The 24,065-nt window shown below is 38.9% G+C and overlaps 2 protein-coding genes across 8 annotated transcripts in view; one reads left to right on the forward strand and one right to left on the reverse strand.

Annotated features, from left to right (window-relative positions):
• The window catches only part of astn1 (astrotactin 1), a 488,070-nt gene extending 483,318 nt beyond the window's left edge, over positions 1-4,752 (forward strand). For all 7 annotated transcript variants that reach the window (XM_082514225.1, XM_082514227.1, XM_082514228.1 and 4 more), the window contains one exon: positions 1,372-4,752. In XM_082514225.1, coding sequence (XP_082370351.1) covers positions 1,372-1,609 — 238 coding nt within the window. In that variant the 3' untranslated portion in view covers positions 1,610-4,752. The remainder of the gene's footprint in view (positions 1-1,371) is intronic.
• A 748-nt stretch (positions 4,753-5,500) lies between these two features.
• Positions 5,501-24,065, reverse strand: part of pappa2 (pappalysin 2) — an 89,258-nt gene continuing 70,693 nt past the window's right edge. The window contains exons 25-27 of the mRNA XM_082514224.1: positions 21,639-21,710; positions 10,567-10,665; positions 5,501-6,752 (exon numbers count right to left, since the gene is read on the reverse strand). Coding sequence (XP_082370350.1) covers positions 6,642-6,752; positions 10,567-10,665; positions 21,639-21,710 — 282 coding nt within the window. The 3' untranslated portion in view covers positions 5,501-6,641. The remainder of the gene's footprint in view (positions 6,753-10,566; positions 10,666-21,638; positions 21,711-24,065) is intronic.

Here is a 24,065-nt window from a genome sequence, read left to right on the forward strand (position 1 = left end):
GCCCGACCTCTGTAATTATAGGTTGGTTGTGTGGCTACAATGTAGCTGCCATCACCAGTGTGTGAATGTGTGTGTGAATGGGTGGATGACTGGATATGTAAAGCGCTTTGGGGTCCTTAGGGACTAGTAAAGCACTATATAAATACAGGCCATGTCCTTTGTAGACTTGGAGATGTCTTCAAACATCACTGAGTGAGAGTAGTGTATGCTTATTTATTTTTAATGTGACTGACTGACTGCATTCCTACACAGTTCATTACCAGTTGACAAATACAAATATCTCAAATAAAGTCTAAACTTTCATTTAGTTGAAAATACAGCTGCTCGTATTATTTCCAGAACTGGATCCACTGAACATATAACACCTGTTCTTAAACAGCTTCCAGTTCACCTCCGTGTCAATTTCAAGATCCTGCTTCTCACTTTCAAAGCGCTTCATAACCTCGCTCCTCCATATTTACCTGATCTTCTCCATACATACTCACCCCATCGTACACTCCGCTCTTCTTCAGCTTCCCTCTTGTCTGTTCCACCTGCTCGCCTGACTACCACGGGACTCAGAGCCTTTAGTAGCTCCGCCCCGAGACTTTGGATGCACTTCCACCAGATCTCTGGACCACAAACTCTCTCACCACTTTTAAATCACGTCTCAAAACCCATCTATTCAGAATTGCATACAGCTGATCTGTCTGTATTAGTCCATTTTTACCTGCCTCAGCTTTTATACTTTTATGCTTGTGTGGTTTTGTTTTGTTTGTTTGTTTGTTTTTTACTTTATGTCTAAATTTTATTTTGCCATGTTTATTAGATTTTATTGCTGCTATTGTTCTTGTTTTATCGTAAGGTGACCTTGAGGGTATTAAAGGCGCCTATAAATACAATGTATTATTATTATTATTGTAAAATAAATATTCATATACAGTGTATTTTATCTGATTTTCTTTCCAGCCCTACCATTTTGGAGTAAAGCTTTTAGCATTTTAAAGGCTAGCATGCTACCACCACTTAGTGCTACAAGCCCTCATAAAACTTCCTAAATCAGCTAACATTTCTGATTTTCTGATCTGACCATCAGTTTAGGAATCATCATTCATCTGTTTGTCGTTCTAAATATGCCAGTAAGAAGCTCCGTAAGTTCAACAATACTTGGTTCATTTATAATTTTGCTGATTTTTGTTTTTTTGAGGTGGAAAATGAAAAAAACGATATTAAAAACCGACTAACTGGATTGCAGTCTTGTGGCTCCATGTTTTTAGTGATGCATCCGTCACATGCAGGCTACTGACATATGTCAAGTATATACTTTTTGTGTCCATGTCTTAAAATCATCCACAACCACACTTTAATCCTTTATCGTCTTTGTCCCAACAGGAAGGCTGGCCTCATCCTCTCGCAGCTTGATGAGCTCTCCCCATGGTGTAAGGGTCTCCTTCAAGAGCCAAAGATCGGTCTTCGCAGGATGTCCCTCAAGTTCCTGTCCTGTCGTTACACAGACACCAAAGTCTTTGGGCTTAACTGGTCAGACATGGGCCAGGATGTACAAAAGGCATGTGATGAGCAGACGCTCACTGTCATGTATAACGACTACGGCGAGCCCAGGGAGCTCTGAAGGTTTCAGATTTGATTTAGACGACAACAGTTTACTATTGCAAATTGCAGTATTTGTATTTGTTGTCTCAAATGCTCCACATTATTTGAAAAAGCCATTAACTTTTTTAACTTAAATGGCTCCTGAACTAAACATATTTCATGTATTACGGTATCCAGTGGTCTCTAAAGTCAGCTCTAAAAATCAGCTAAGAAAAAGGTCCTAAATGAATCCACGTCTCTTTGCTGTCCTTTGTTAGACCTGAAAGACTTTAAGTTAGTGAACATAATGCAGTCGTTGATGCTTTCACCAGAAGCATCTTTCTTCTTGAAGTTGATCAGTTCTTACTGGTCATTCTTCACTGCATATAAGACTATGTTGTAATAAGTATTTTCTTTACATTGTGATCTTATGGCCTGAAGCATCATTTTAGGTGAAGCGAATAATTTAGCATCAACACAAGCTTTATATTCAAATCAAGGCCGGTGTGTTTAACTTAGTGGGCATCAAAATCCACACAACTCCAGCTCTCAAATCCAACTAACCCCACAGTTATCCAGATTGAATCATTTGAGTGTAGGATGTCAGGCGATGGTGTAAATGATACTTACTTGTGTTTTGTTTGATCATGGCTCATAGATATGGAATTATGAAAGACGATTTGTTTTTTGATCATTTCAAATCTGTGAAACAGAAGGAAAGTGATTTTTTTCTCTTTAAAGCATTAATTTGATCCACAGAGTCACCTAGAAAGAAAAAAAGTGGTTTCATTCTGATTGGACATTTTCAGATTTAAACAGCTGCTTTGTGCCTACTTAAATCCAAAAGTACCCAAATCTTTAAATGTTTTGGGAAAACACAGGAAAGTTGTCCGCCAACCATCGGTGGCTACAGGAAGCCTAGATGCAATTACTTGATTCTTGGACCTGATTTGTGATCTGGAGTCAACTTCATATGAAGTTTACATATAAAGTTGGCTTAAAAGAGTCTGTCCAGTTCACTGTAGCCTCACCTTCACTGGCACATTCCAGCAACGGTTATAAATGAATATTTTTCTGCTTCAGTTTTTAGTGGTTTTCATCCAAATGTATTATGAATGAATGCAGCACCTGCAGCAGGTGAACAGTTGTGCTAGACATCAAGTATCTGATGACGTGAATAGTTCTGGTATTGGCTGCTTAGCCGCGTGTAGTTCCTTATTCATCGGGGGCATTCTGCTTTTAGCTGCTACTCCTCCATGTATGTATTTTGGATGAAGTCAGCTTCACAGTATGTAGTTACAGACCTTTTGTCTGTTTTCTCATCTTTCCAACATGCCGAAGAGTTCAAGACATGCAATATACTTCAGGATGTGTCGTACATGATACTGGGAAAAGGCAGTACCTTATAAAGTTCTGTTTCTATAACAAAGGAAAGATTGCATGTAGGCAAATAGAGATTTACTAGAAAAGCAAAACTTAGAAAGGTTAATTGTGTAGATAATAGTCGGAATTATTTTAGTAGTATAGACATTCAAGAGAAAGCCCTGTACATAACATTCAAAGTTTTAGTGATATAACCTGCTCAATGTAGTGTTATTTGCATTTAAGCTGTAGTACAGAAGGTGTAACAAGCATCAAAAACACATGATTTAAAATCTGTACAAATCCAATAAAAACTGTCAAAACTATCCTTCTTCATTGTTTTCAAGTTTGAATGTGATTTAATCCAGTGAATACTTTCAAAATGATCATTCTGTACTTAAGCTGTAGTTTAACAGCAGTTTAATCATCTTAATTTTACGTGCGCTAATCTGGTGTGTTTCTTGCCAGCTTATTCTTATTTTATTTGAATTGACTCATGTTATTATAATATGGTATTTTGGTTTGTATTGTATTAACTGCTGCTAGTAAGTTATAAATTAATAGTTTATTAAACTTTAGCAAATAGTTCTTTTACTGTTAACGGGCAAAACGAATACTTAAATACTTATTCTGTGCTGATTTTGTGCTTCTGGTGACTTTCCATATTTGTAGCTAATCACCTAATTGTGAGGGTGAATGAATAGCGTCTAGCTACAAGTTACAAATGCCAACTCTCACATTAATGTTTTATTATTACTCACTACTTTAATGATAACCCAGACGGCTAATATTAGTCATTGATAAAAGTTAACCAGCTAACATTAACAGGTGGTCCAGATTGAACATTTATGATAATTCATTAATAATTTAATGTTTCAAAACAACAGTTTTATTGACGAAATCTTTAAAAGCAACGCTGTATGAAGTTCTGTCCTAACTGCTCTGTTAGTATCAGTACTGCTGTGAATGACTTCATCTGATAGTCATTTTTAGTATCAGCCAACATCATTTTTTTTTTAGAATTTTGTTATCAAAAGGTACCATTAAGTGTCAGTTCTAGTGAAATATCTAATAACTTACTAATGTTGTAACAGATCATATATATTAGATTTAACACAGATCAGATATAATAAGATGACACACGTTGTGTCAGAATGCACTCTAGTTTTGATTTGATATCATGACATTGTCTGTTTACAGGAAAAAGCTACTAGCTACAGTTTTATCCTCTATTAATTTGCCATTTATTAATTACAGTTATTTTTAGGTGTTACTGTTACTTTAACTGTAGTGGCCAAGTCAAAGGTTGATGTCAAAGAAAAAAGATATAAACGAGCAGGTGATTTTTAACAGTTCTCGTATGTGAATACTAAAATGAGCGCTTGTAGATTTTTGTATAGGCAGCAAATTATTTCAGAAATGCTTCACGTTAGAGCACAGTACGGTGTTTGACTTCTGTATATAAATGTACACCAATTGGTATTTTACATTTACATGTGCTTTACTAGATCCAATGATGTACTGTAATATCTGCTGTGTATCTCAGTCTCTGCACATTAACACACTGATGCCTGTTGTAAAACGACGAGCATACGGTTCTTAATCTTCTGTGATCTGTAGATGATACCTGGAATTCAGCTGAACCTTTGCGCTGAGCTAAACTGAAAACGAAATAACCAACAAAATAAAAAAAGATATGGGGACCCATTTGAGCATTTCAGAAACATGAAACAACCATCTACTATCTGCATGCTATATTGTATGTGGCATCATAAAGTCGACTTTTTCACTTTGATCTTTGCTACTTCTGAGAACAATAAAAGAATATACTACAAAAAGTGGCTGTGTAGATATTTTTCAGAGCTTACTAAAGAGATTTTGCATGTGCACACTGATTGAAATTCATATAATTACTTGCAAGTTGTTCTCAGCAAGTGCTCACAAACTATTATATAAACTGTTGGAGCTACTTAACTATTCAGAGTTTTTGGAGCCACATTTGGACAAGAGGGTGAAATGGCAATTTATCAGCTAAAGCTAGCAAGCTAGGCTATCTAGCAGCATTACCGCACTGTACATGTGCATTGCAGAGAGAACTAGCTAATTATCAACAGACTAATAAAATCCTGGAATTCCACTCACCAAACCGAAAACATGCCTCTTACACAGGCAGAACCATACAACAAGAAATATAAATGCTACAATAGCATAAACACAATGAAGGTGTCCAGTTGAATACTTGGATTAGTGAAAGTGAAGCTGCCTGTGTTGTTTGTCAATCAATTAGGATGAGTTATAAAAAAATCTCTTTATGCTGTTACGAAGTATGAAATTATCCATAGAGCCCAACACTGCTGTTGAACCAGGCTGTAAATATGCTTCCCAGTGGTGTAATGTTGGGTGGGGAGCCAACCTTAAGTAGAAGGACTTAAGTAGTAGAACTGTAGATTTAAATTTTTCATGTACTATGTTATGTTTGTTAGCTTAGCTGAATAGCACTAAAGGTTTCTATTTGTGGTCAGAGCATCTCATCAATACAACATGTAATTGACAGAATACAAGTCCACAGTTGTAAGGGTCAATATAAAGTTGCTATTTATTTCATAGAATATAAAGTACAGTTTTGTAAAATATGACAAACAAACATGATTATACTTACTATAGATCCAATATAGTACTGGGGTAGTTTATTATTTCTAGATAATGGACACCAAAAGCTGTCTGACGTAAACACATGCAAGCAGATGTCTGTGCTGAGTGGATGATGTGACCAGGTTTCCCAAAGAAGTCTCCCTCTTTTTGCTTTTCAGTATTCATCTTCATGTGCCGATATGTTTCAGTGAGCCCTTGAGCCAGTAATATTTGATGCTGCTGATGTTGTATTTATATAAGTAAACATTCTCTTTTGGGGTTCTTCTTTTTTTGGGAAGCCCTATGCACACATTGTAACCTACTGATACACGTTTGTAGTAGAAATATTACTGACCTGTGTGGCTAATAGGTGATCTAATACATGTGTTAGGTGATCCAAATATATTAGTCTATATATGTTAGTCTTTACATACATGTATCCACTTAAATTCCTAACGACTACAAGGATCCGAAGCCCGTTCAGGTACAATGACAGCATTTGGGCGGATTCCATGAGGAAACAGGAGACTTTGCCTCGGCATTTTTTAAATACAGTCACTGTAATTGTGTTTTTCCCTCGGTAGCTCTTCCTGTGAGGACTGTGCCTGTACTGGACAGTTTCAGGCACATCCAGTTGTTTTAGTTGTTCACTTCCCCGAGACTAATCATTTCCAGAACAGTACTCGAGTCCATTTACAAAAGTGATTTGATCCAATTATCATGGTTTGAATTTCAGAGGGGACGATAAACTTCAGCCAGGCTCTAATGTTGAAAACAGAATTATCTTCACAAATCCAATAGTGAAGATAACCTTTAACTTCTTAACAGGGAGAGAAAACATATTCATGTGTGGAGGTTGTTTTGCTGGACTGGACACAGGAATTCGAGTTTCAAACCACCATGACTCATATTTAATGCAGCTTTAACAGTAAAATGTCCTTTTATTGTACAACGTCCAACTTCAATCACAATCGCTGCGTTATAAAATCTTAAAAATGGGATATTCTGTGTTTGTTGTGGTGGATATTCTGTGGTTTGACTCCATTTAACTAAAGTTCAACTTATATCATCCCTCCATCTTATTGTGTCCCTCCTCCCTCCAAGTGCTTGGCTTTGCTCTTGTTCTCTTCTGCATCCGGATCCCGGCAAGTGCATTCATCCTGAGTGCAGTCAGCTCCAAATTGAATGACCTGTCAGTAAATAAACACAGCATTCAGTGTGTGGCTTCCCAAAACTGCTATATATCTTTCAGTCTGTGGCTGAAACACACGACATGTGACTTCTCAGTTTGTGTTGTGCGCATTCCAGTTCTTAAAAGATGACTAAATCAAGAAAGCAAACATCCGGTGAGTTTGGTTTTCTCATCAAAGCCCGGTCCTTGCTTAGCTTTAATTCAATCTAAACCTATTCCACTGTAAGTGAAACAAAAAGCATAGAAACGAATTCTGAAAAAGCAGTGGGATAGGAAGAACTGTTACATCAGAACTTTGAGTGAAAGCAGAGTTATTGAGAAGGCCTCTCGGTAGGGTTGTTACATTTCAACTGTAGCAAAGAGCACAACTGTGAATGGCAAAAACAGACAATAAAGTATAAATTAGCTTGAACTGACCTAGCAGCATTGTGTTTGTGCTGAAAGCTAAGCACCCCTTAGTACTTGCTGCATTTCTTCACAGTTTCGAAGAGCGCTCCAACAGCCCCCCTGAGGCCGATAAAGCGCATGTCAAATGGTTCAACGTGGCCTTTGAACGGCAAGAAAAACCTTGAGGGTCGGGGGGGATGGGAAAGGAGGGCAGAACGCACCGCCATGGAGGTGAACGGATGAACACATGTTAAGAATCAACAACGAGAGGCTGCCAGCTCTTGTCTAGGAAGCGAGCCATCACCACAGGTTGCAAAATAAACTCTGGTGCCCCGTGAAGCAGTCTGTTGCAAGAAATGTAAACATTCGCTCTCAGAGAGGAGTGAGAGGAAGACGGAGCGAAAGAAGGCAGGGGAGAGAAAAGTGTAGAAGACAGAGGGAGAAAATGAGCAAAGGTAAGAAGGAGAGTTGTAGGTAGCAGTTTGTCAGCCTTCACTGCTGACTGCACCTATTTCTGGACCCTGACGGCAGGGTGATACTTTCGCTGAGGGCTCTCAAAGCGCTGCACAAGAGCAAGCTTCACTTCAAATGCCAGCACTCGCATTTAAGCCGGGCTGGCACGACCATTAAATGTTTCCCTAACAGCTTCATCTTGACAGAAAGAAAGCCTAACAAGCTCTGGATGGAGAGAACGAGCCTGTTGTTGTTTTTTACTTCATCCACACAAACAAAAGCCAAGTCTGTGTTTGAGAGATGCCTCCTGCTGTTTGCCGAAACCTATTCGCGAACAAAACCCGCGTGACGAAAACGTTTCGTGTAGCAGCCCCACAGCCCTTTCTGGTTTGGCCACTTGTTGGACAAAAACAGACACTCCTGTTAAATTAACGGAAGCGTGAGTGTTTCGACAGATGATGTGGCAGCTCACATCGTAACTTTTCCCTTTTGCCCAATCATTCAGTCTTACCTGATTCAAATCTCGAGTATTCCAGCTCCTTGAAAAGGAGTCAGCTGGCCCCACTAGGGCTGCGCGTTATGACCAAAATCTCATGTCCCGATATTAAGACATCTATCGTCCCGATAACGATATAAATCACAAAAATGTAACATTTTCTGTAAATGCTGAGCAGCTCGACCTGAAGTGTTTCCAGCTGTGCGTCATGTAGCTGGAGTCGAGTGTTGTAACCGATGCATGAAACGATACATTTTTAGACATAAGTTGTAACGGACGCCGTTTTCTTTGTGAGTATTTATTACACGGCGTGCTGCGGGGAAAAGCCTGTTCTAACGTTTGAGTCTAAGGTTTATTTTTAGCACCTGGCGGCTCTTTTTAATTCTCATCCGTAATTAATCTGCTCTTTCACATGATTCAGTTTATTTTGAAAAGTCTCAAGAGGATCTTGAGCTTTATTGTGAAAGGTTTATGTGGAACAAGCGGACACGCCGTGGTTTTACCGTCGTTGTTGCTAACGACAACGCATAAAAACAAAGGCTTGTCGTCCTTAGTGTGGTTATATACTATATAAGATATAGTATAAGAGAAGTATAAGATAAATATAAGAGAAAGAGAGAACTTTAGGAAATGAATATAGCCACTACAGTGACCATCAGAACGATGAAACAATATTGCCGTAAACAGTTTATTTTGCGACACCACGAAATAAACGATAGCGTAAAATGAAACGACAGACGTTTTTATATCCGATAGATATCGTTATATCGAACAGCCCTAGGCCCCACGGGATAAAACCAAACAACATCACATATGACTATTGACTCAAAGTATATCAAGTATTTCAGATATGCACAGTGGCCACAGCTGCAGAACAATCTAAACATTATCAACATTATCTGTTTATGTTGAATGATTAATAATACTGAAATGTCATGAACGTCCAGGCTTTTTGTGTGTGGCGGCAGTGAAAATAAGCAATGTGGGTCACGCTGTGTTAAAAACCTGTAATTGCCTACACCTGCATACATCGAGCCCCATAGAAACAGAGAGTTCTGGAAAAAGGCTGAGCCTTCATTACCCCCCCTCTTGCTCCATCACCCTGCTGGAGCCGCGGCAGTCAGGATGCACACTCTCATGGCTGTTTAGTTCACTTCCTTGAAACGACCCCCGCTTGCTGAGTTGCTGTTTTACAGTGGCCGAGGAAACCGCAGACCGTCAGACACCTCGCTGCTCCCACACTTATACCCTCCACCTCTCCCTTTCCCTGTAAAAGAGCAGTTAGTGGCAGTCTGGCAGCTCATTTATTATGACGGCAGCTGCAGACTCGCTGAACTCCTCCATTTAAGAAGGAGCTGCCAGTGAGTCATGGCGTGCTGCAGACATAAAGGAGACAGCGGAGGTTCAGCCAACTGTAGGCCATATGAATTAACAGGCAGGGCCCCCTCAAAGAGTGTCAGGAATATGTGGCTTTACAGTAGCCAAACAGAGTATATTTGACGGTGGTGGGAGAGCTGGGGAGTAAGTGACTTCCTAAATGTCAACAGGGGAGAGAAGTTCTCATGAAAGCACAGAAAAATAAGGGGAAAAAGATGTGTTTATGTGGCCTGGTTTCCACCACAGGCTGACCTGGGCTAACTCATTATTATTCATACCATTCCTCTTAGCCACTTAATATATACAGCAATCATTTAGCGCAATTAGTGTAACGCGATACGTTTGCATCTCGTAACGAGCATGAGGGAGCTGTCACCAGGGCAAGTATGTTAGGATGAATAAACAAAGACGGCCAGCGTGTTCCTCAAATAGAGGGACGTGCAGGGGATCCTTTGCAAGCCCAACAGAAAATTCCATTTTAAAATGCCATCTATGTTACACGCCTGCATCACACATTAAAATTGAAACCAGAGACGTTTACATTCAGAGCTTATTTTGGAACACAGCTTAAATAATATGGTGAAATTTGCGCTTCATGCCCAAGTCTGTGCCGACGTCCATCGCTTCATGTCGAAGGTGTGAAAACAGCGTAGCAGCGTGATGAAAACCTGCTTATTTACAATTTGACTGGAAAAGCTTGTGCCGCTAGTCTCCTCCGTTGTTTAAAATACAGATGAGGGAGACTAAATAGGCGCAGTCGTTAACAGGAGCAAGGGGAAAGTAGCAGGGATCTGTGCTTGTTTGCTTAGCAGAAGTCTCCTGCACAGTGCTCGTGCCAAAAGACACAGATTTCTACTACTGCAAACAGGAAGAATCTGCCTTCAGCTTCTAAGCTCCATCTTCATTGAAAATGAGGAAGCCAAATAACACTTTTTTTTACAGTAGATTGAAGGTTCTGTTTATTAAAAATGACCCAACAAATAATAATAATAATGATAACAATAATAAATAGCATAAACAAATTAAACCTGATTGTATCAAAGCAACTGAAATTGATGTGTGTCTCCTTGTGTGGCTCTGGAAAAGTGTGTTTGTGTACCTTCCTGGTGGAGAGTGTAGATGGGCAGCAGTCTCCTCCATCATACTGGCAGTAGGCCCTGTTGTTTATGGTGTCACACCAGCCGTCCCCTCCAAAAGGCTAGACACAAGTTACAAACAAGAAACACTGTTATGGTTGGAGAAATAATCCTTCCCCAAATATGAATTTTACCTTGCACAACATGAAACACCGGGAATGCCAAAAAAAATGACTCAGCATCTTCCCAGAAAACAGAATTTTACTTAGTGGCACACACTGCCACACAATTAAGTTGTTTGGGACATATTTCCATGAAACAAAATATCAAGGAATCAAAATAAACACTTGTGCTGAATAATCAGAGGCCAATTCAACTTGTATATTCAGGCATACCAGGAAATCCATCTTGTGGTCACTGGCAGCTCTGGCAAAGCTCACGAAACCGGGTAACTAATGAAAGAGGATGATTGCTGTCTACTGACCGAGATAGGTCTGGGTGTTCAGCTCAGTGGACAAGTGGGCATGTGACTGTACCAGCAAAGCACTTCCCAAGGTAGGTTAAATAAACCACAGTCACACAAAACATAAAGAAATCTCAATCACAGTTAAAGATGGCTTCTTACGTCAAAGATGATTACATCTGTGGTTACTGAATACAACAGCTAAAGTTCTGTTGATTTAACAGATGCATGACTTCTTGGCTTTGCTGCTATGGAATATGCCATGTGCAAACATTATTAGCTAGCTTAGGTAGGTGACTTTTAGCTGGGCCTTGAGTAAGCAGTCAGCTGGACGCAGGTTAGAATGGTCTGCCTGCATATCTGAATAACAGAAAATCAAAATTAGACTGAACATAGTGTTGGTGGTGGCGTCCAACAATTAAGGTTCAGGCGTGCCATGAGACTTTGTTACAACCATATATATAATGATGAATTGCTCTTTTACCGTCTCAATACTTTGTAGGCACTCAATTCCACTAAAAATAACCCAGAGTTTCTGTCAAACAGAACCTCAGTCCATTCTAACAGTTGGGAATGGTGGGAATTATGAGAGCGTATACAACAAAGTCTCTGATTAACAGCAAGGATATGTCTGTGAAGGTTCTCAGTCATCCAGGTCATCGTAGTCTAAAGAGCTTGGAAAGAAAAACGTCTGGATATCTTTAGGTTGCTTGAAGATGTTTCACCTCTCATCCGAGAAGCTTCTTCAGTTCTGAGGTCAAATGGTGGGGAGTCCCAGATTTAAGTCCTAGGGAGTGTCCCTCAAAAGGGTCATGAACCCCCTGTTGATCCTCTGCCTAATCACACGAGTCAAGATGCGAAAACGGACGTAGGTCACAATCGGCCAAGGTTTCGGGTAAACCCGCTGTAAAACCTAGCCCCACCCTATAATGTGATTTCCTTGGCTGAGTTTGTCTTTCTACCTCCTCTTTGACTCCCACCACCCTCTGGAACACAAACTTGGAGTAATCAAGACCTTACAACACCGGGTAGAAAATGTTCCCTCTAAGCCTGAATGAAGGGAAAAAGAGGGAACACACACATGCAAAGGAGGCTCTTAAAACATGTGGATATCCTAATTGGGCTTTCATCAAGTCAGCAAAGATGCACAGAAAAGAAGACCAGACACCAGCGAGGGAGGATAAGAAGGACAGACGCAACAACATTGTCATCTCCTATGTAGCCGGTGTATCAGAAAAACTCAGGAGAGTTTTCTCCAAGCATGACATCCCAGTGTATTTCAGACCCAGCAACACACTCAGACAGAAACTGGTTCACCCGAAAGACAAAACTCCAAAACACAAACTTAATGTGGTGTTTGCTGTACAGTGTAGCGAGGAATGCTCAGACCTCTACATTGGAGAGACCAAACAGCCACTTCACAAGCGCATGGCACAACATAGAAGAGCCACCTCCACAGGACAAGACTCAGCAGTCCATCTGCATCTTAAGGATAAAGGACACTCTTTCGAGGATGTTCACATTTTGGACAGAGAGGACAGATGGTTTGAAAGAAGAGAGAAAGAAGCATCTATGTCCCTGACACCGTAACACCCACTCACACCCTGGGCCATCTGACCTCAGGAAATCACATGATAGGGTGGGGCTAGGTTTCACAGCGGGTTCACCCAAAAACCTGGGCTAATTGTGACCTACACCCGTTTTCACACATTGACTTTTGGGGGACACTCCCCCAGGACTTAAATGTAGGATTCTCCACCATGTGACCTTAGAACTGAAGAAGCTTCTCAGATGAGAGGTGAAACGTCTTCAAGCATCTTAAAGAAGTCCAGATGCTTTTCTTTCCAAGCTCTTTAGAACAGCAAGGATACAATAACACATAAACCAAACCACTAACTAGAAGTACAACCCACTGGCTCAAGAAATGGGAGCTGTAGAGAGTACAGCAAAGCAACCTTTTCTAAAAGCATAACCTGGACAGGGGGCGGAGCTGAAGATGCTAAAAAGAGATCTGAACCAAAGGGAACAAGAAAATTGGATTTTGCGAAAGCATATGGAAAGGGTATGGATGCATGTTAGAGGGCACTGTAAAGCAAAAGAAATCTCACACGGCATAATCAAATGCTGCAATGCTACAAGCTGGTTGGTAAATGTCTTTGCCTCTTACAATACAATAAAACAAACTAATGAGATGTCACAGGCTGTTTCACACAGACGGGAAAACGGTTGTGTTGAAATTTTGTCTCACTCCTAGGAGTGTTTACAGTGCACAATAACTGTAAAACCACTATAGTAAGGCATGCTAAGCTGTGAGTTTGTCAGAGATTTTATAAAGTGACAAAAAAAGCGGTGCCCTCTGTGATCTTCTGTCACCTCTTTGTCCTGTGAAAATTATTGAATAGCATATTAATATTGTATTAAAGCAGTCTGCCCTTGATCTACCACTCTGGCTTCAACATTTATCCGATGCCTGAAAAGCCTTCCTTTTAAAGTTGCAGACTTCAAAAATAAGTTTGTTCTTCAGGCAGAACGCAATAACATCATTTGGGCGTTAGCCTGGCCTTCCCAAATATGAGTGCAGTCATCTTCAGTTATCTCCAGGCTCCCATTTCTGTTTTCCATGGATGGTGACTTCAAGCCCTTGTTGTTAGATGTGGTTTCTGTTTCATTAGAGTGCAACCTTTTGCATATCTTTGTAGAAACCCTGGCGCTACCTTGGTCCATTGGCATAATTTCTCAAGATGACAATTTTTGCATTGATTACTACAAATAAACTCTTATATAAACTAGAGATGGACCGATCCGATATTACGTATCGGTATCGGTCCGATACTGACCTAAATTACTGGATCGGATATCGGAGAAAAATAAAAAATGTAATCCGATCCATTAAATATCACGAAAGCACCTCACAAAACTTGCAACACGCCGTAACTCACCTCAGAACGTTAGCAGTCGGAGCAGTATGCATCACGTGATAGAGCGGCTGTGGCATGCGGGACCTGTCGGTGGTCTGGATAGCATTTGGAGCTTCGCTAGCAACCTGGCATTTCATCTCCGACAAAGTTATCCCCGAGAGAAGTAAAGCAAGTGTGTAAGTCCATCTCTGAATGTTTGTAAAGCATTCCCACGTTAAGCTTAACAAGCGACTGCCTCTGGCTCTCCGGCTGCTACTTCAATCGTGAAACTGCTTAAATCAGCTGATCGGCTTTTCTGTCGCGAGTCCCTGTCTCTTGTTTGTTTTTGGTCCACTTTGCACCAGAAAGAGGAAACCAGCGGCTGAACAACAGCAGAACGTTTAAGCTTGATAAGCTGTTGTTAGAATGTATTTAATATTACTTTCTACACCAGGATCTTTTTCTAGGTATCTGACGGCTGGTAACTGTGCAGGGGCGGATCTAGCAAAGTTTAGCCAGGGGGGCCGATAGGGCATGAACAGGGAAAAGGGGGCACAAAGACATACTTTTCTTTCTTATTCTCATTTAAAATGTCTAGCTTTTAATAAATAATTATCTGACACCCAAAGTTTTAATTTGATGTAAAATGAATAGAAGTCACTGTATATAGTGACTATTAAGTCTAATATATATACCCTAGTAAGCTATAGTACTTTTTACTTTGGGAAGGTACCATCTGTGCAGTCTGCAATTTTGTTGAAGAAAGATGTTGAATCTATTTAATATTTCTTGAAAAATAATTGATTTCTGTGCATTTTTTTTCACACTGCATCAAATTAAGGTTGATTACGTCGATTAAGCATCATGAGGTGGAGCGTGAGGGGTGGTTCCTTATTTTTTATTTATTTATTTTTGTTGTTGCTGGGAGTTGGAACCCTATTAGTTAGGTTGCTTAATATTTATGCTAAGTACTCTTTAAAATACCAGAATAGGGAGGATGGTGTAGGTTTAAGTTTATTAGATTGATCAGTATTGCTGAACTATGAAATATTTTTTTTTGTATACAGGTATAACAGAATAGCTTTAGTGTAGTTGTTGTTTTAAACTTGAGTATGAACTTGCAGACTTGCAAAATGCAGCAAGATATTTTAAAAAACAGTTTTGTTGATTAAAAAACACTATATCGGATTCATATCGGTATCGGCAGATATCCAAATTTATGATATCGGTATCGGTATCGGACATAAAAAAAGTGGTATCGTGCCATCTCTAATATAAACTCACCTTGCATTAATTGTTATTTTGCTAAACAGCAAACCTTGCACTGGCAAGTCGTAGCAATTAAATAATTGTAACTATATGGAAGGGAAAGCTTTAAGTGATTTTGATGCGGTCCTAAAGTTACACTACAGTAAATAGGGATATATACCAACATGATAAACACAGTAATATAGCCTTAGAGTACATAAGGTGTGAATGCGGCAGAGATGAGTAAAGTGTTATATCCAGTTTACAGTCCTGCTGAATCACGGTGATGAAGTAAAAATGATGACTACAAAGATTCTTCAAAGCAATTTAGCAATCTAGGTTTGGTTTGACATTGTTGACCTAGGATAAATAAAGTAGATGGACATAATTTGATGACTGATATGCTTTAAATTACTTAGAATACCTTTAGTGTAAACAGTTTTTTGCAATGCCTTGGCCAGTGTGGGAGTCCTGCTGGAGAAACTTTGGAGTGGCACGCAATTTTCTGGAATGAAAGTTACACAGAATCTTAAACGCGATGATGAAAGTCTTTTTAATGTTTTCCACTGAACCTTAAGGGCTTGAAGGGCCTGACGTGCCAACAATATGAAAATAAGTGCTGAGTGCCAAAGATAGTTTTGGTTTCCTCTGATGAGCTGATGGAGATATTTCAAAGACTAACAGTAGACTTTTACCTAACCTGCGCAGGGGGAGAGAGCAGCTGCTGAGAAGATTTCTGGATATTTCTCTTCACTTCAAAGAACTCCCTACTTGACAAATCCCCTTGCCTTTTCTGACTAAATGGCCACGGACAAAAATAAATCTATTTAATTGTTCTGTCTCTAAGTAAATACTTTACCAGTAATTGCACCAGATGTTTCACTACAATCACAGCTTGTATGTAAATCTCTGAATAACCTTCATGACAAAAAGTTGCTTAGCCTAATGGCAAGTTTAATTTGAAATTTCCAGCTCTGACCTTTATTCTGGATTTTGTCAGCGTTCCCATGCTTGTCCTTCCTTGCTGAAAACTGTTTAAATAAGCAGACCCCACACTTTGCCCAGATGAGGTTAATTTGGAGGCCAGGGCTCATGCTGAGGTTAATTAGTATTTACATTCCCTTCCAGGCAGAAAATATCTTGTGATCACAAGAAACACACAGACCCAGGAATAATATTAAAACAGCAAGAACTGGCTATCCACTTCAGTCCCGTACGGGTAATTAAAAGGTCAGCTGGTTTGTGTATTATCTTTAACTCCACTCCAATCAGTGTAAAAGAAACAGGCATAAAAAGCAGAAGCAGCCAATCCCAAACCTCACTTACACGAATATTCTGAGTAGTCATCCACACCTGACAAGCTCTTCACCCAAGTTTATATAACACAGGTATGAATTCTAGAAAACCCTCTGCTGTCAAGCAGCAGTATATTATATGATTGTTTTTTTTAAATTTCCTACCAGGAATTTATATCATTCTTTACATGGCCTGACCCCAGTCACTGCACATCCTTCTGAAAACTGTTTCCCCCTTTCTCTTCTCCATATGACTCACTAACAGAGAAGAAAAGATTTCTTCTGCCAGGTAGGACAGTTCAGGGAGTTTTACTCTTTGTTTGATGCTTCTTTGGTCTTTGTTTTAAAGGTATGTATATTTGGGAGGTGGCTGTTTTTCTGATGTTAAGATTGTAAAATTCTTTTATACAGCTTTGCTTTAAAAAAAGAGCGTAAAAGCAAAGTTATTGATTTATTGGTCAATCTATGTCCCTACACTCACCTATGGTCACAAGCTCTGGGTAGTGGCCAAAGAATGAAATTAGCTTCGTGAGCTGTCTTTTAGAGACAGGATGAGGAGCTTGGTCATTTTGGATGCTGCTGCTCCTCCACATTGACAGGAACCAGTTCAAACATCTGATTAGATTGCCTTCTAGACATCGCCTAGGGGACGTATTTCGGGCATGTCCTAACGGGAGGAGAACCCAGGGCAGACTCAGGAGTCACGGGCGAGATTATACTATTAGCTGGCCTGGGAAGGACTCGGTGCCCAGCTGGATCAGGGAAGTCTGAGTTTCTCCGCTTAGACTCCTGCCCCCATGACCCAAACCTGAGTAAGTGGCAGACAATGGATGGATGGATAATTCTATGTAGTGCAACAGGTATTTGATATGTTCATTTAAAAAAAGTATTTTGAGCAGAACGTAGATTATTCTGAAAGATAAGTTTACATGCAGTCCATTTATAATCACATCATTACCACATGTTTAGCTATTACCTGGCAACTGTAAAGAAGCCTGTATATTCCACTGTCACACTTATAGTATAGCTTGCATCTTGCACAGATCATAACACTCATTCACAGGAGGTCTGTCTGTTTATGCAGAACTATTGTTAAATGACAAAAACACAGATATACCTAATCCATGTTTTGCTTAATCATTTAATCCTTCATTAGCTGTACCTTACTACTGATTTTAAAGATACTGTACAGCATTTTATGATGAGATGAAGGGGAGCACTGTGACCATCTACCAAATGTTTTCAGCAGATGGATTCTATCCTCCGTGCCTAAATGCCTTATATGAAGTCATGCATAAGTCAATGCATTTCTCTGGCTGCACACTCTTACTACAGTCTTTGTTCTTATGATCTCGGTGAAGACATGTCTTTTTCTGTGATGTAATCCTTTTATGGGACTGAAAGGTAGATAAAACATTACATATAACAGTTTTGGTATGGTAGTTGCACGGGATGTCTATGTTGGTTTTAAGAAAGAGTGGAAACAGAGGCAAGGTGCAAAGAGGGTGCAATGGCATCTGGATGAGAGCATAGAGCATATGCAGCACATGTGGTCTGGTATAATTTACAGTGTTGTCATGGAGGAGTGGGCTATAAGCAACTGTTTTGCCTAGCAACATTCACGGGAAGGTGGAAGGGGAAAATGAAGTGCTGGCAGGTGGGAAGAATATTTTAATACCATGAGACATCAACAGTTTATGTGTTCCATCAGTAGTTCCAGCCTTTTCTGAACCAAGAAGGCGAATGCCAAATAAAAACTCTCTGGTTTTATGAATTTAGGTGATTTACTGTCATTGCTACAGTATTTGTGAACTGAAATGCATGCTAAATTGCACATTAAACCACTTTTCAATTAGAATACAAACTACAGGTCACAAGTCTTTCTATAGTTATGCTACAGTGGCCTTAGACACATGGCATCACCTAATCAACTGTGTTGATTATGTCAGAACAAATAAACTACTACTAAATACTAACCAGTTTGAAAGGTACACTGTTCCAAAAAATAGTAATGTCAAAGTATCTTACTGTATATTTTACAGCTTTGTACTGTCTTTCTAGAATATCATGAAATTTACATAAGTAGACGGTGATTTTACATGTCAAAGGTAAAATAACATAACATCACTGTAAATATAGTAAAACACAATTTACTTGTTTTTAAATATATTTTTTGTACATATGCATATTTAGATTGTAAAAATACATTCAGAAATGTATCATCATTTCACAAATATTTGTCTGTTATGTGAGAGAATGATCTGTTAAATTAAAATGTAATACTATGGAAAAATATATAAAATTATCGAAAATTAATGAGAATAATCAATAATTAAAGGAGTATTTGAATTATAATTGTGCTGAAAATGTCATGTCATCTAGGTCTGATTCAATAATTCAGAGGTAACATGTGAAAATATAATTAATAGGAATAAAAACAAAAAAAAAAACATATAAAACATTGCACGCTGTGCTAATTATATATTTTAAAAAAATAAATGTAGAGCTAGGAATTGCAATTAATATAAATCTCAAAGTATTCCCAACATTCCTGAACAGAAATAGGCCTCTGCACCTGGGGTTAGGGTGTGGCCATGAAAACAATGTGACATGCCATTGGATGTTGGGACACATGACGCTAAGCATCGGCCAATGAATGTGAACTAACAACCACAAGGTCGCGGGTATGGCTGCACTGTAGGAAAACATCCTAATATGAAAGTATTTTACTGCATTTTACAGTTTTGTTCTTCTAGAATATCATTAAAGTTACGTAAATAGACTGATTTCACATTTCAAATGTAAATTAATGTTAAATCACTGTAATGTAATAAAACATAATTTTCATGATTATTAAATGTATCTGTCTGTACATATGCATATTTAGATTGTTAAAATACATTCAGAAATGTATCATCATTTCACAAATATCTGTCCGTTATTTGAAATATTGAACTGTTGAATTCAAATGTAATGCTATGGAAAAGTATATAACATGATTCCTATAAGCTTGTGTTACATCACATAAGTATTATTATCATTGCAATTTAGGGCGATCGTGGCTCAAGAGTTGGCAGTTCGCCTTGTGATCAGAAGGTTGCCGGTTCGAACCCCGGCTCGGACACTCTCGGTATTGTGTCCGTGGTCAAGACTCTCCGCCTACTGGTGATGACCAGAGGGTCATATGGCAGCCTCGCCTCTGTCAGTCTGTCCCAGGGCATGCAATCCATTATTATTTAAACCAACTGTTAACTGTATATTTCTGTACATTTATGTATTATGATTCATATTGCCACATTCATTGACCTTGTTTATAGGTAATTTCATTGTTTGATCACGTTAAAATGTTCCTAATTTAATGTCTAAAAGCGCTTGGAAAAGGCATTTTTCCATAGCATTACATTTGAATTTAACAGTTCAATCTTTTAAATAATGGACAAATATTTGTGGAATTATGATACATTTGTGAATGTATTTTAACAATCTATATATGCATATGTACAGACAGATACATTTAAAAAACAAGAAAATTATGTTTTATTACATTTACAGTGATTTTACCTTAATTTACATTTGAAATGTAAAATCAGTCTATTTATGTAAATTTAATGATATTTTAGAAGAACAGTACAAAACTGTAAAATACACAGTAAAATACTTTTATATTACAGTTTTTTTTACAGTGTAGCTTAAATGAACTACCACATGTAAATTTTACTTTTTGTTGACTTGGACATTTACAGATCCAGAAAAGTTCCGGTTTTATTGATTTGTCACATTAATGTCAAAGCAGTCGCATTAGTAGCAGCCTCTTGAAATTAAAGACAAAATAGATGCAACAAGTAAAAGAAAATGCTCCGTAATTAACATATTAAAAACCAAATGAAAAAACAGGAATAATCAAAAGGAAGAAGAATGTTACTTTAGGGAATATTTAAAATGGTTTCTGAGTGGTGTAGTTTGGAGACGTGTAAATCTCTGTATTTTTACCGAGGGCATAACATCATGGGGACTATATTTGTGTTGCTGATTCCGTTTCAGTTTGACACGATTACAATCCTTGTTATTAATCTCTGTCTCTCGTTCACAGCATGTCTTTATCCTGTCTTTCTTCTCTCACCCCAACCAGTCGCAGCAGATGGCCCCGCCCCTCCCTGAGCCTGGTTCTGCCGGAGGTTTCTTCCTGTTAAAAGGAAGTTTTTCCTTCCCACTGTCGCCAAAGTGCTTGCTCATAGGGGGTCATATGAATGTTGGGTTTTTCTCTGTATGTTTTATTGTAGGGTCTACCTTACAATATAAAGCGCCCTGAGGCAACTGTTGTTGTGATTTGGCGCTGTATAAATGAAACTGAATTGAATTTAATTGAACTATTTGTGCACGATGCTTAGCCTTTTTATTGTATTGAATTCCTAGCCACCAGCATATGACAAAGCCCGCTAAATAATGTACAGTGAAATATTAAAGGTACCCAATTAAAGAATTCTAACTAATGTTTTGCAAATATACGTAGATTTACTGGAAAATTGTCTTTGTTTTAAAATCTTTGTTGTAGACTGCTTTTAAACTAAGCTTTGAGTCTGCCTAAATAATGACTCTAAATCTAGCATAAGCCAGTGATTAATTTATTTTCCTTTTTCAGATAATCCATTAGGCTTGGCAGGCAATCCACCATTTGGCAATGCCAGGACCCCTTGGAAAAATAAGCTTCTTTGGCCAGATTTGAAAGGGATTCTTGTAAAGTGTGAGAACATCAGTTTCTGCCTGTGATTTGTCATCATGAAAATGAAGCACATCACACACTGGCTCTAGTATCTTGAGTAGTGATGACAACAGGGATACGGCATGTTTTGCTTCATGTTTTGTATTACTGGAAAGCTCCGTCTGAGACAGTAAATTTAATGTGGTTATGCCCAAAAATGTGCAGTTGTTTTTAGGATTTATTAGCCCATATCTCAGCACTAACAGAGTGCTGAGATATGGGCAAAACCAAATGAGATCCTTCTGATATTTACACTTTCGTAGCATGTGAAAGCACATTTGAGACGCACTATGTTCAGATAGAATTTCACTGATACTTTACCAAAGACAAGTGTGTGTAATAGAATTACGCACAGTAGATTGGAGGAAAAAGAAAAGAGTTACTTCAAATGTCCAAGTTTAATTCAGAACTGCCTGGCTGCTTCTAAGCTTACCTCACAGGACTGGATGCAATGAATGTGTTGAGGGTCAGGGTACCACGTCATCATTCCTGTGCAGACTATGCTCTGGGAAACAAAGCACACAACAACATTAGTGAAGCAATGCAGCCACAGGAAATGGATCGCTGCAGTCTTTGCCATAGAAAATAATACTACACTTAGACACAAAAACATTTTTATAGCAATTTTTTTGAGTTTCAGTTGACCTCCAAAGGAAGGGTGTCACTGAGTGTCTGATACACATTTTGAATATGAAAACCACTTTGTTGTCTGTTGAGAAGTGCGACTTCTATGACTGAATTTGATGGATCTTGTGGAATGACTATGTAACGGTGATTTTTTGAGACTACTACTATTCAGCGGCATTCCATCAGGGCAAGCAGGGCAGGCAATACTTGACTAGTAAAGCCCTAAATTGGACATCAATTTAACCGGACCCAAGTTAGAGTGTCTCTCTGCTTTTACCTCAAATACAACACTGTCACAATGCTACTGGCATCTTTGCACCATCCTTTACATTACTGCTATCTTGTAGCTGTAGGTGGTTACTGTCTCTTAAGCACACTTAACTCTGCTTCTCTGTGACTCTATTGAAATTTATAGCATAACTGGTTTATTTAATATCAGTATCCATGCCCCGTTAACAATGCCTCATAAACTACAAGACCTTTTTTCTTGTTGTTTGTGGATGTGCATTTTAGATAAGCCTATGTAATATCATGGAAAGCTAAGGGGTGACTAGCATGCTAGACAAACTGCTGCTGGCTCTGCTTTCACTGTTCTGAGATCAGTTACTCTTCACATTGTCGGGAGTAAAAGTAAGCATCAGCAAGTAAAAAAGCACCATGTGATTAATAATTTTATCAGTTTTCTCTTACTAACCACCGAAGCCAATGTGTAATGTAGAGAAGCACATTAGCAAAGAAAGCCTTCATGATGGAGATCAGTGCCTGTCGTGCTCAGTTTAATAAAACTATCAAATTGAACTTGTGCAGAACCTCACCAGCACTGTCACGTTAATCCCATGGTTGACCAGCTGTTTCACTAATACACCACCTTTATTTTTCATTGATATTGTATCGGGCTTGGTAACATGACTGTTGTGTTATCAGCGTTATTATGTTGAGAACTGTCTCTCAGGTAAGACTCTTACACTGGAGCATAGAGCTTTACAGCATGTTCTGACATGAAGTCAGTCATCGTCTCTGCTTCCCTTTTCGTAAAAATGACCGCATGTCACTGCAACGATTAGATTATTATTGGATGCCGTCTAAAAAGTTGGGGTTAGATGAGAATTAATCCGTTTTAGAGTGACCAGTAGTTGGCTAAAGCATGATGAAAGGAATCCTACTCGTTAATATTATTTTAGTGTCTTGTGTGCAAAATTGTGCGTTTGACCTATGGATGACTTAAAGAAAGCACAAGAAAACAGCACAGTGTGTAAAACCTGGCCCCTGTGTGCTTACAATGAAATTCCATTCCTAATATTGTAGTCAGATTACAGTTACTGTCTTCGCAGGAAGTCAATTTTCCTCGCTTGCCTTGAACTGTATAAAAATGAATAAAACTACATCTTGCATTCATTCTGACTGGAAGCCATAGATATCCTATTGTTTTCACAGACATGTGCAGTACATTATGAATATTTGTTGTCTTTTTGAAGTATTTGTCATGCGAGAAAAATCATGTTTTTTTACAACTTAAGGAAATGCAAAAGTCAATATTTTGCGGTTAATTTTGGGTGAGGCTGTGGTCTTCTGCCATTTTTTGACCCAAAGAATTTACAAGGTGGTTAGTAGACAGCAGACTGACTAACTAACAAATATGGACAGAGAAAGTGGATCCTCCCCTGTGACTTTCTGTGCACCCTGACCCAGTAACGGAGACCTGATTCCGAAGTACTTGAGATAACACAATCCCTCAAAATCACAAGGCAGTGTCAGAGATATGGCGTAAGAAACCAGACCTCAATCCAACTATTTGACCTTGGCAAGGGCGGAAAAACTGGCTGGTGGGCTGACTGACCACCCAAAAGTAAGACGAAACTGGAGCACTGTTTGCAACAGCATTAACGTAGAAGCGACTCCTAAGATTGAGTAACATGACCCGCCTTTGAAGCAAAACAACCCTGTAACTCAGACCCATGAGCTGACATTCCAAGTTGTTTTTTTTCATGGCGACTTGTATACACTGTGTATACACTATGAGAAATGTGTGTAATTCCTAAAAGGCTTGACGTCAACTGGAACCTTTACTCTCACTATCTGCCTGCGATTTCCAGTAATCCAACAAGTCCTGAATGATAACGGACACAGTCGCATACACATGTAGTGAATTTTGCTGGGTGATTAGCTGATGCAGCTGGGAATAAAAATGTTTTCTAAAAAACTCCTAAAGATACTATCTTGCCAGTGATTCAAT

The sequence above is a fragment of the Aulonocara stuartgranti genome, assembly GCF_965226115.1.
Source record: "Aulonocara stuartgranti genome assembly, chromosome: 18".
NCBI lineage: Eukaryota > Metazoa > Chordata > Actinopteri > Cichliformes > Cichlidae > Aulonocara > Aulonocara stuartgranti.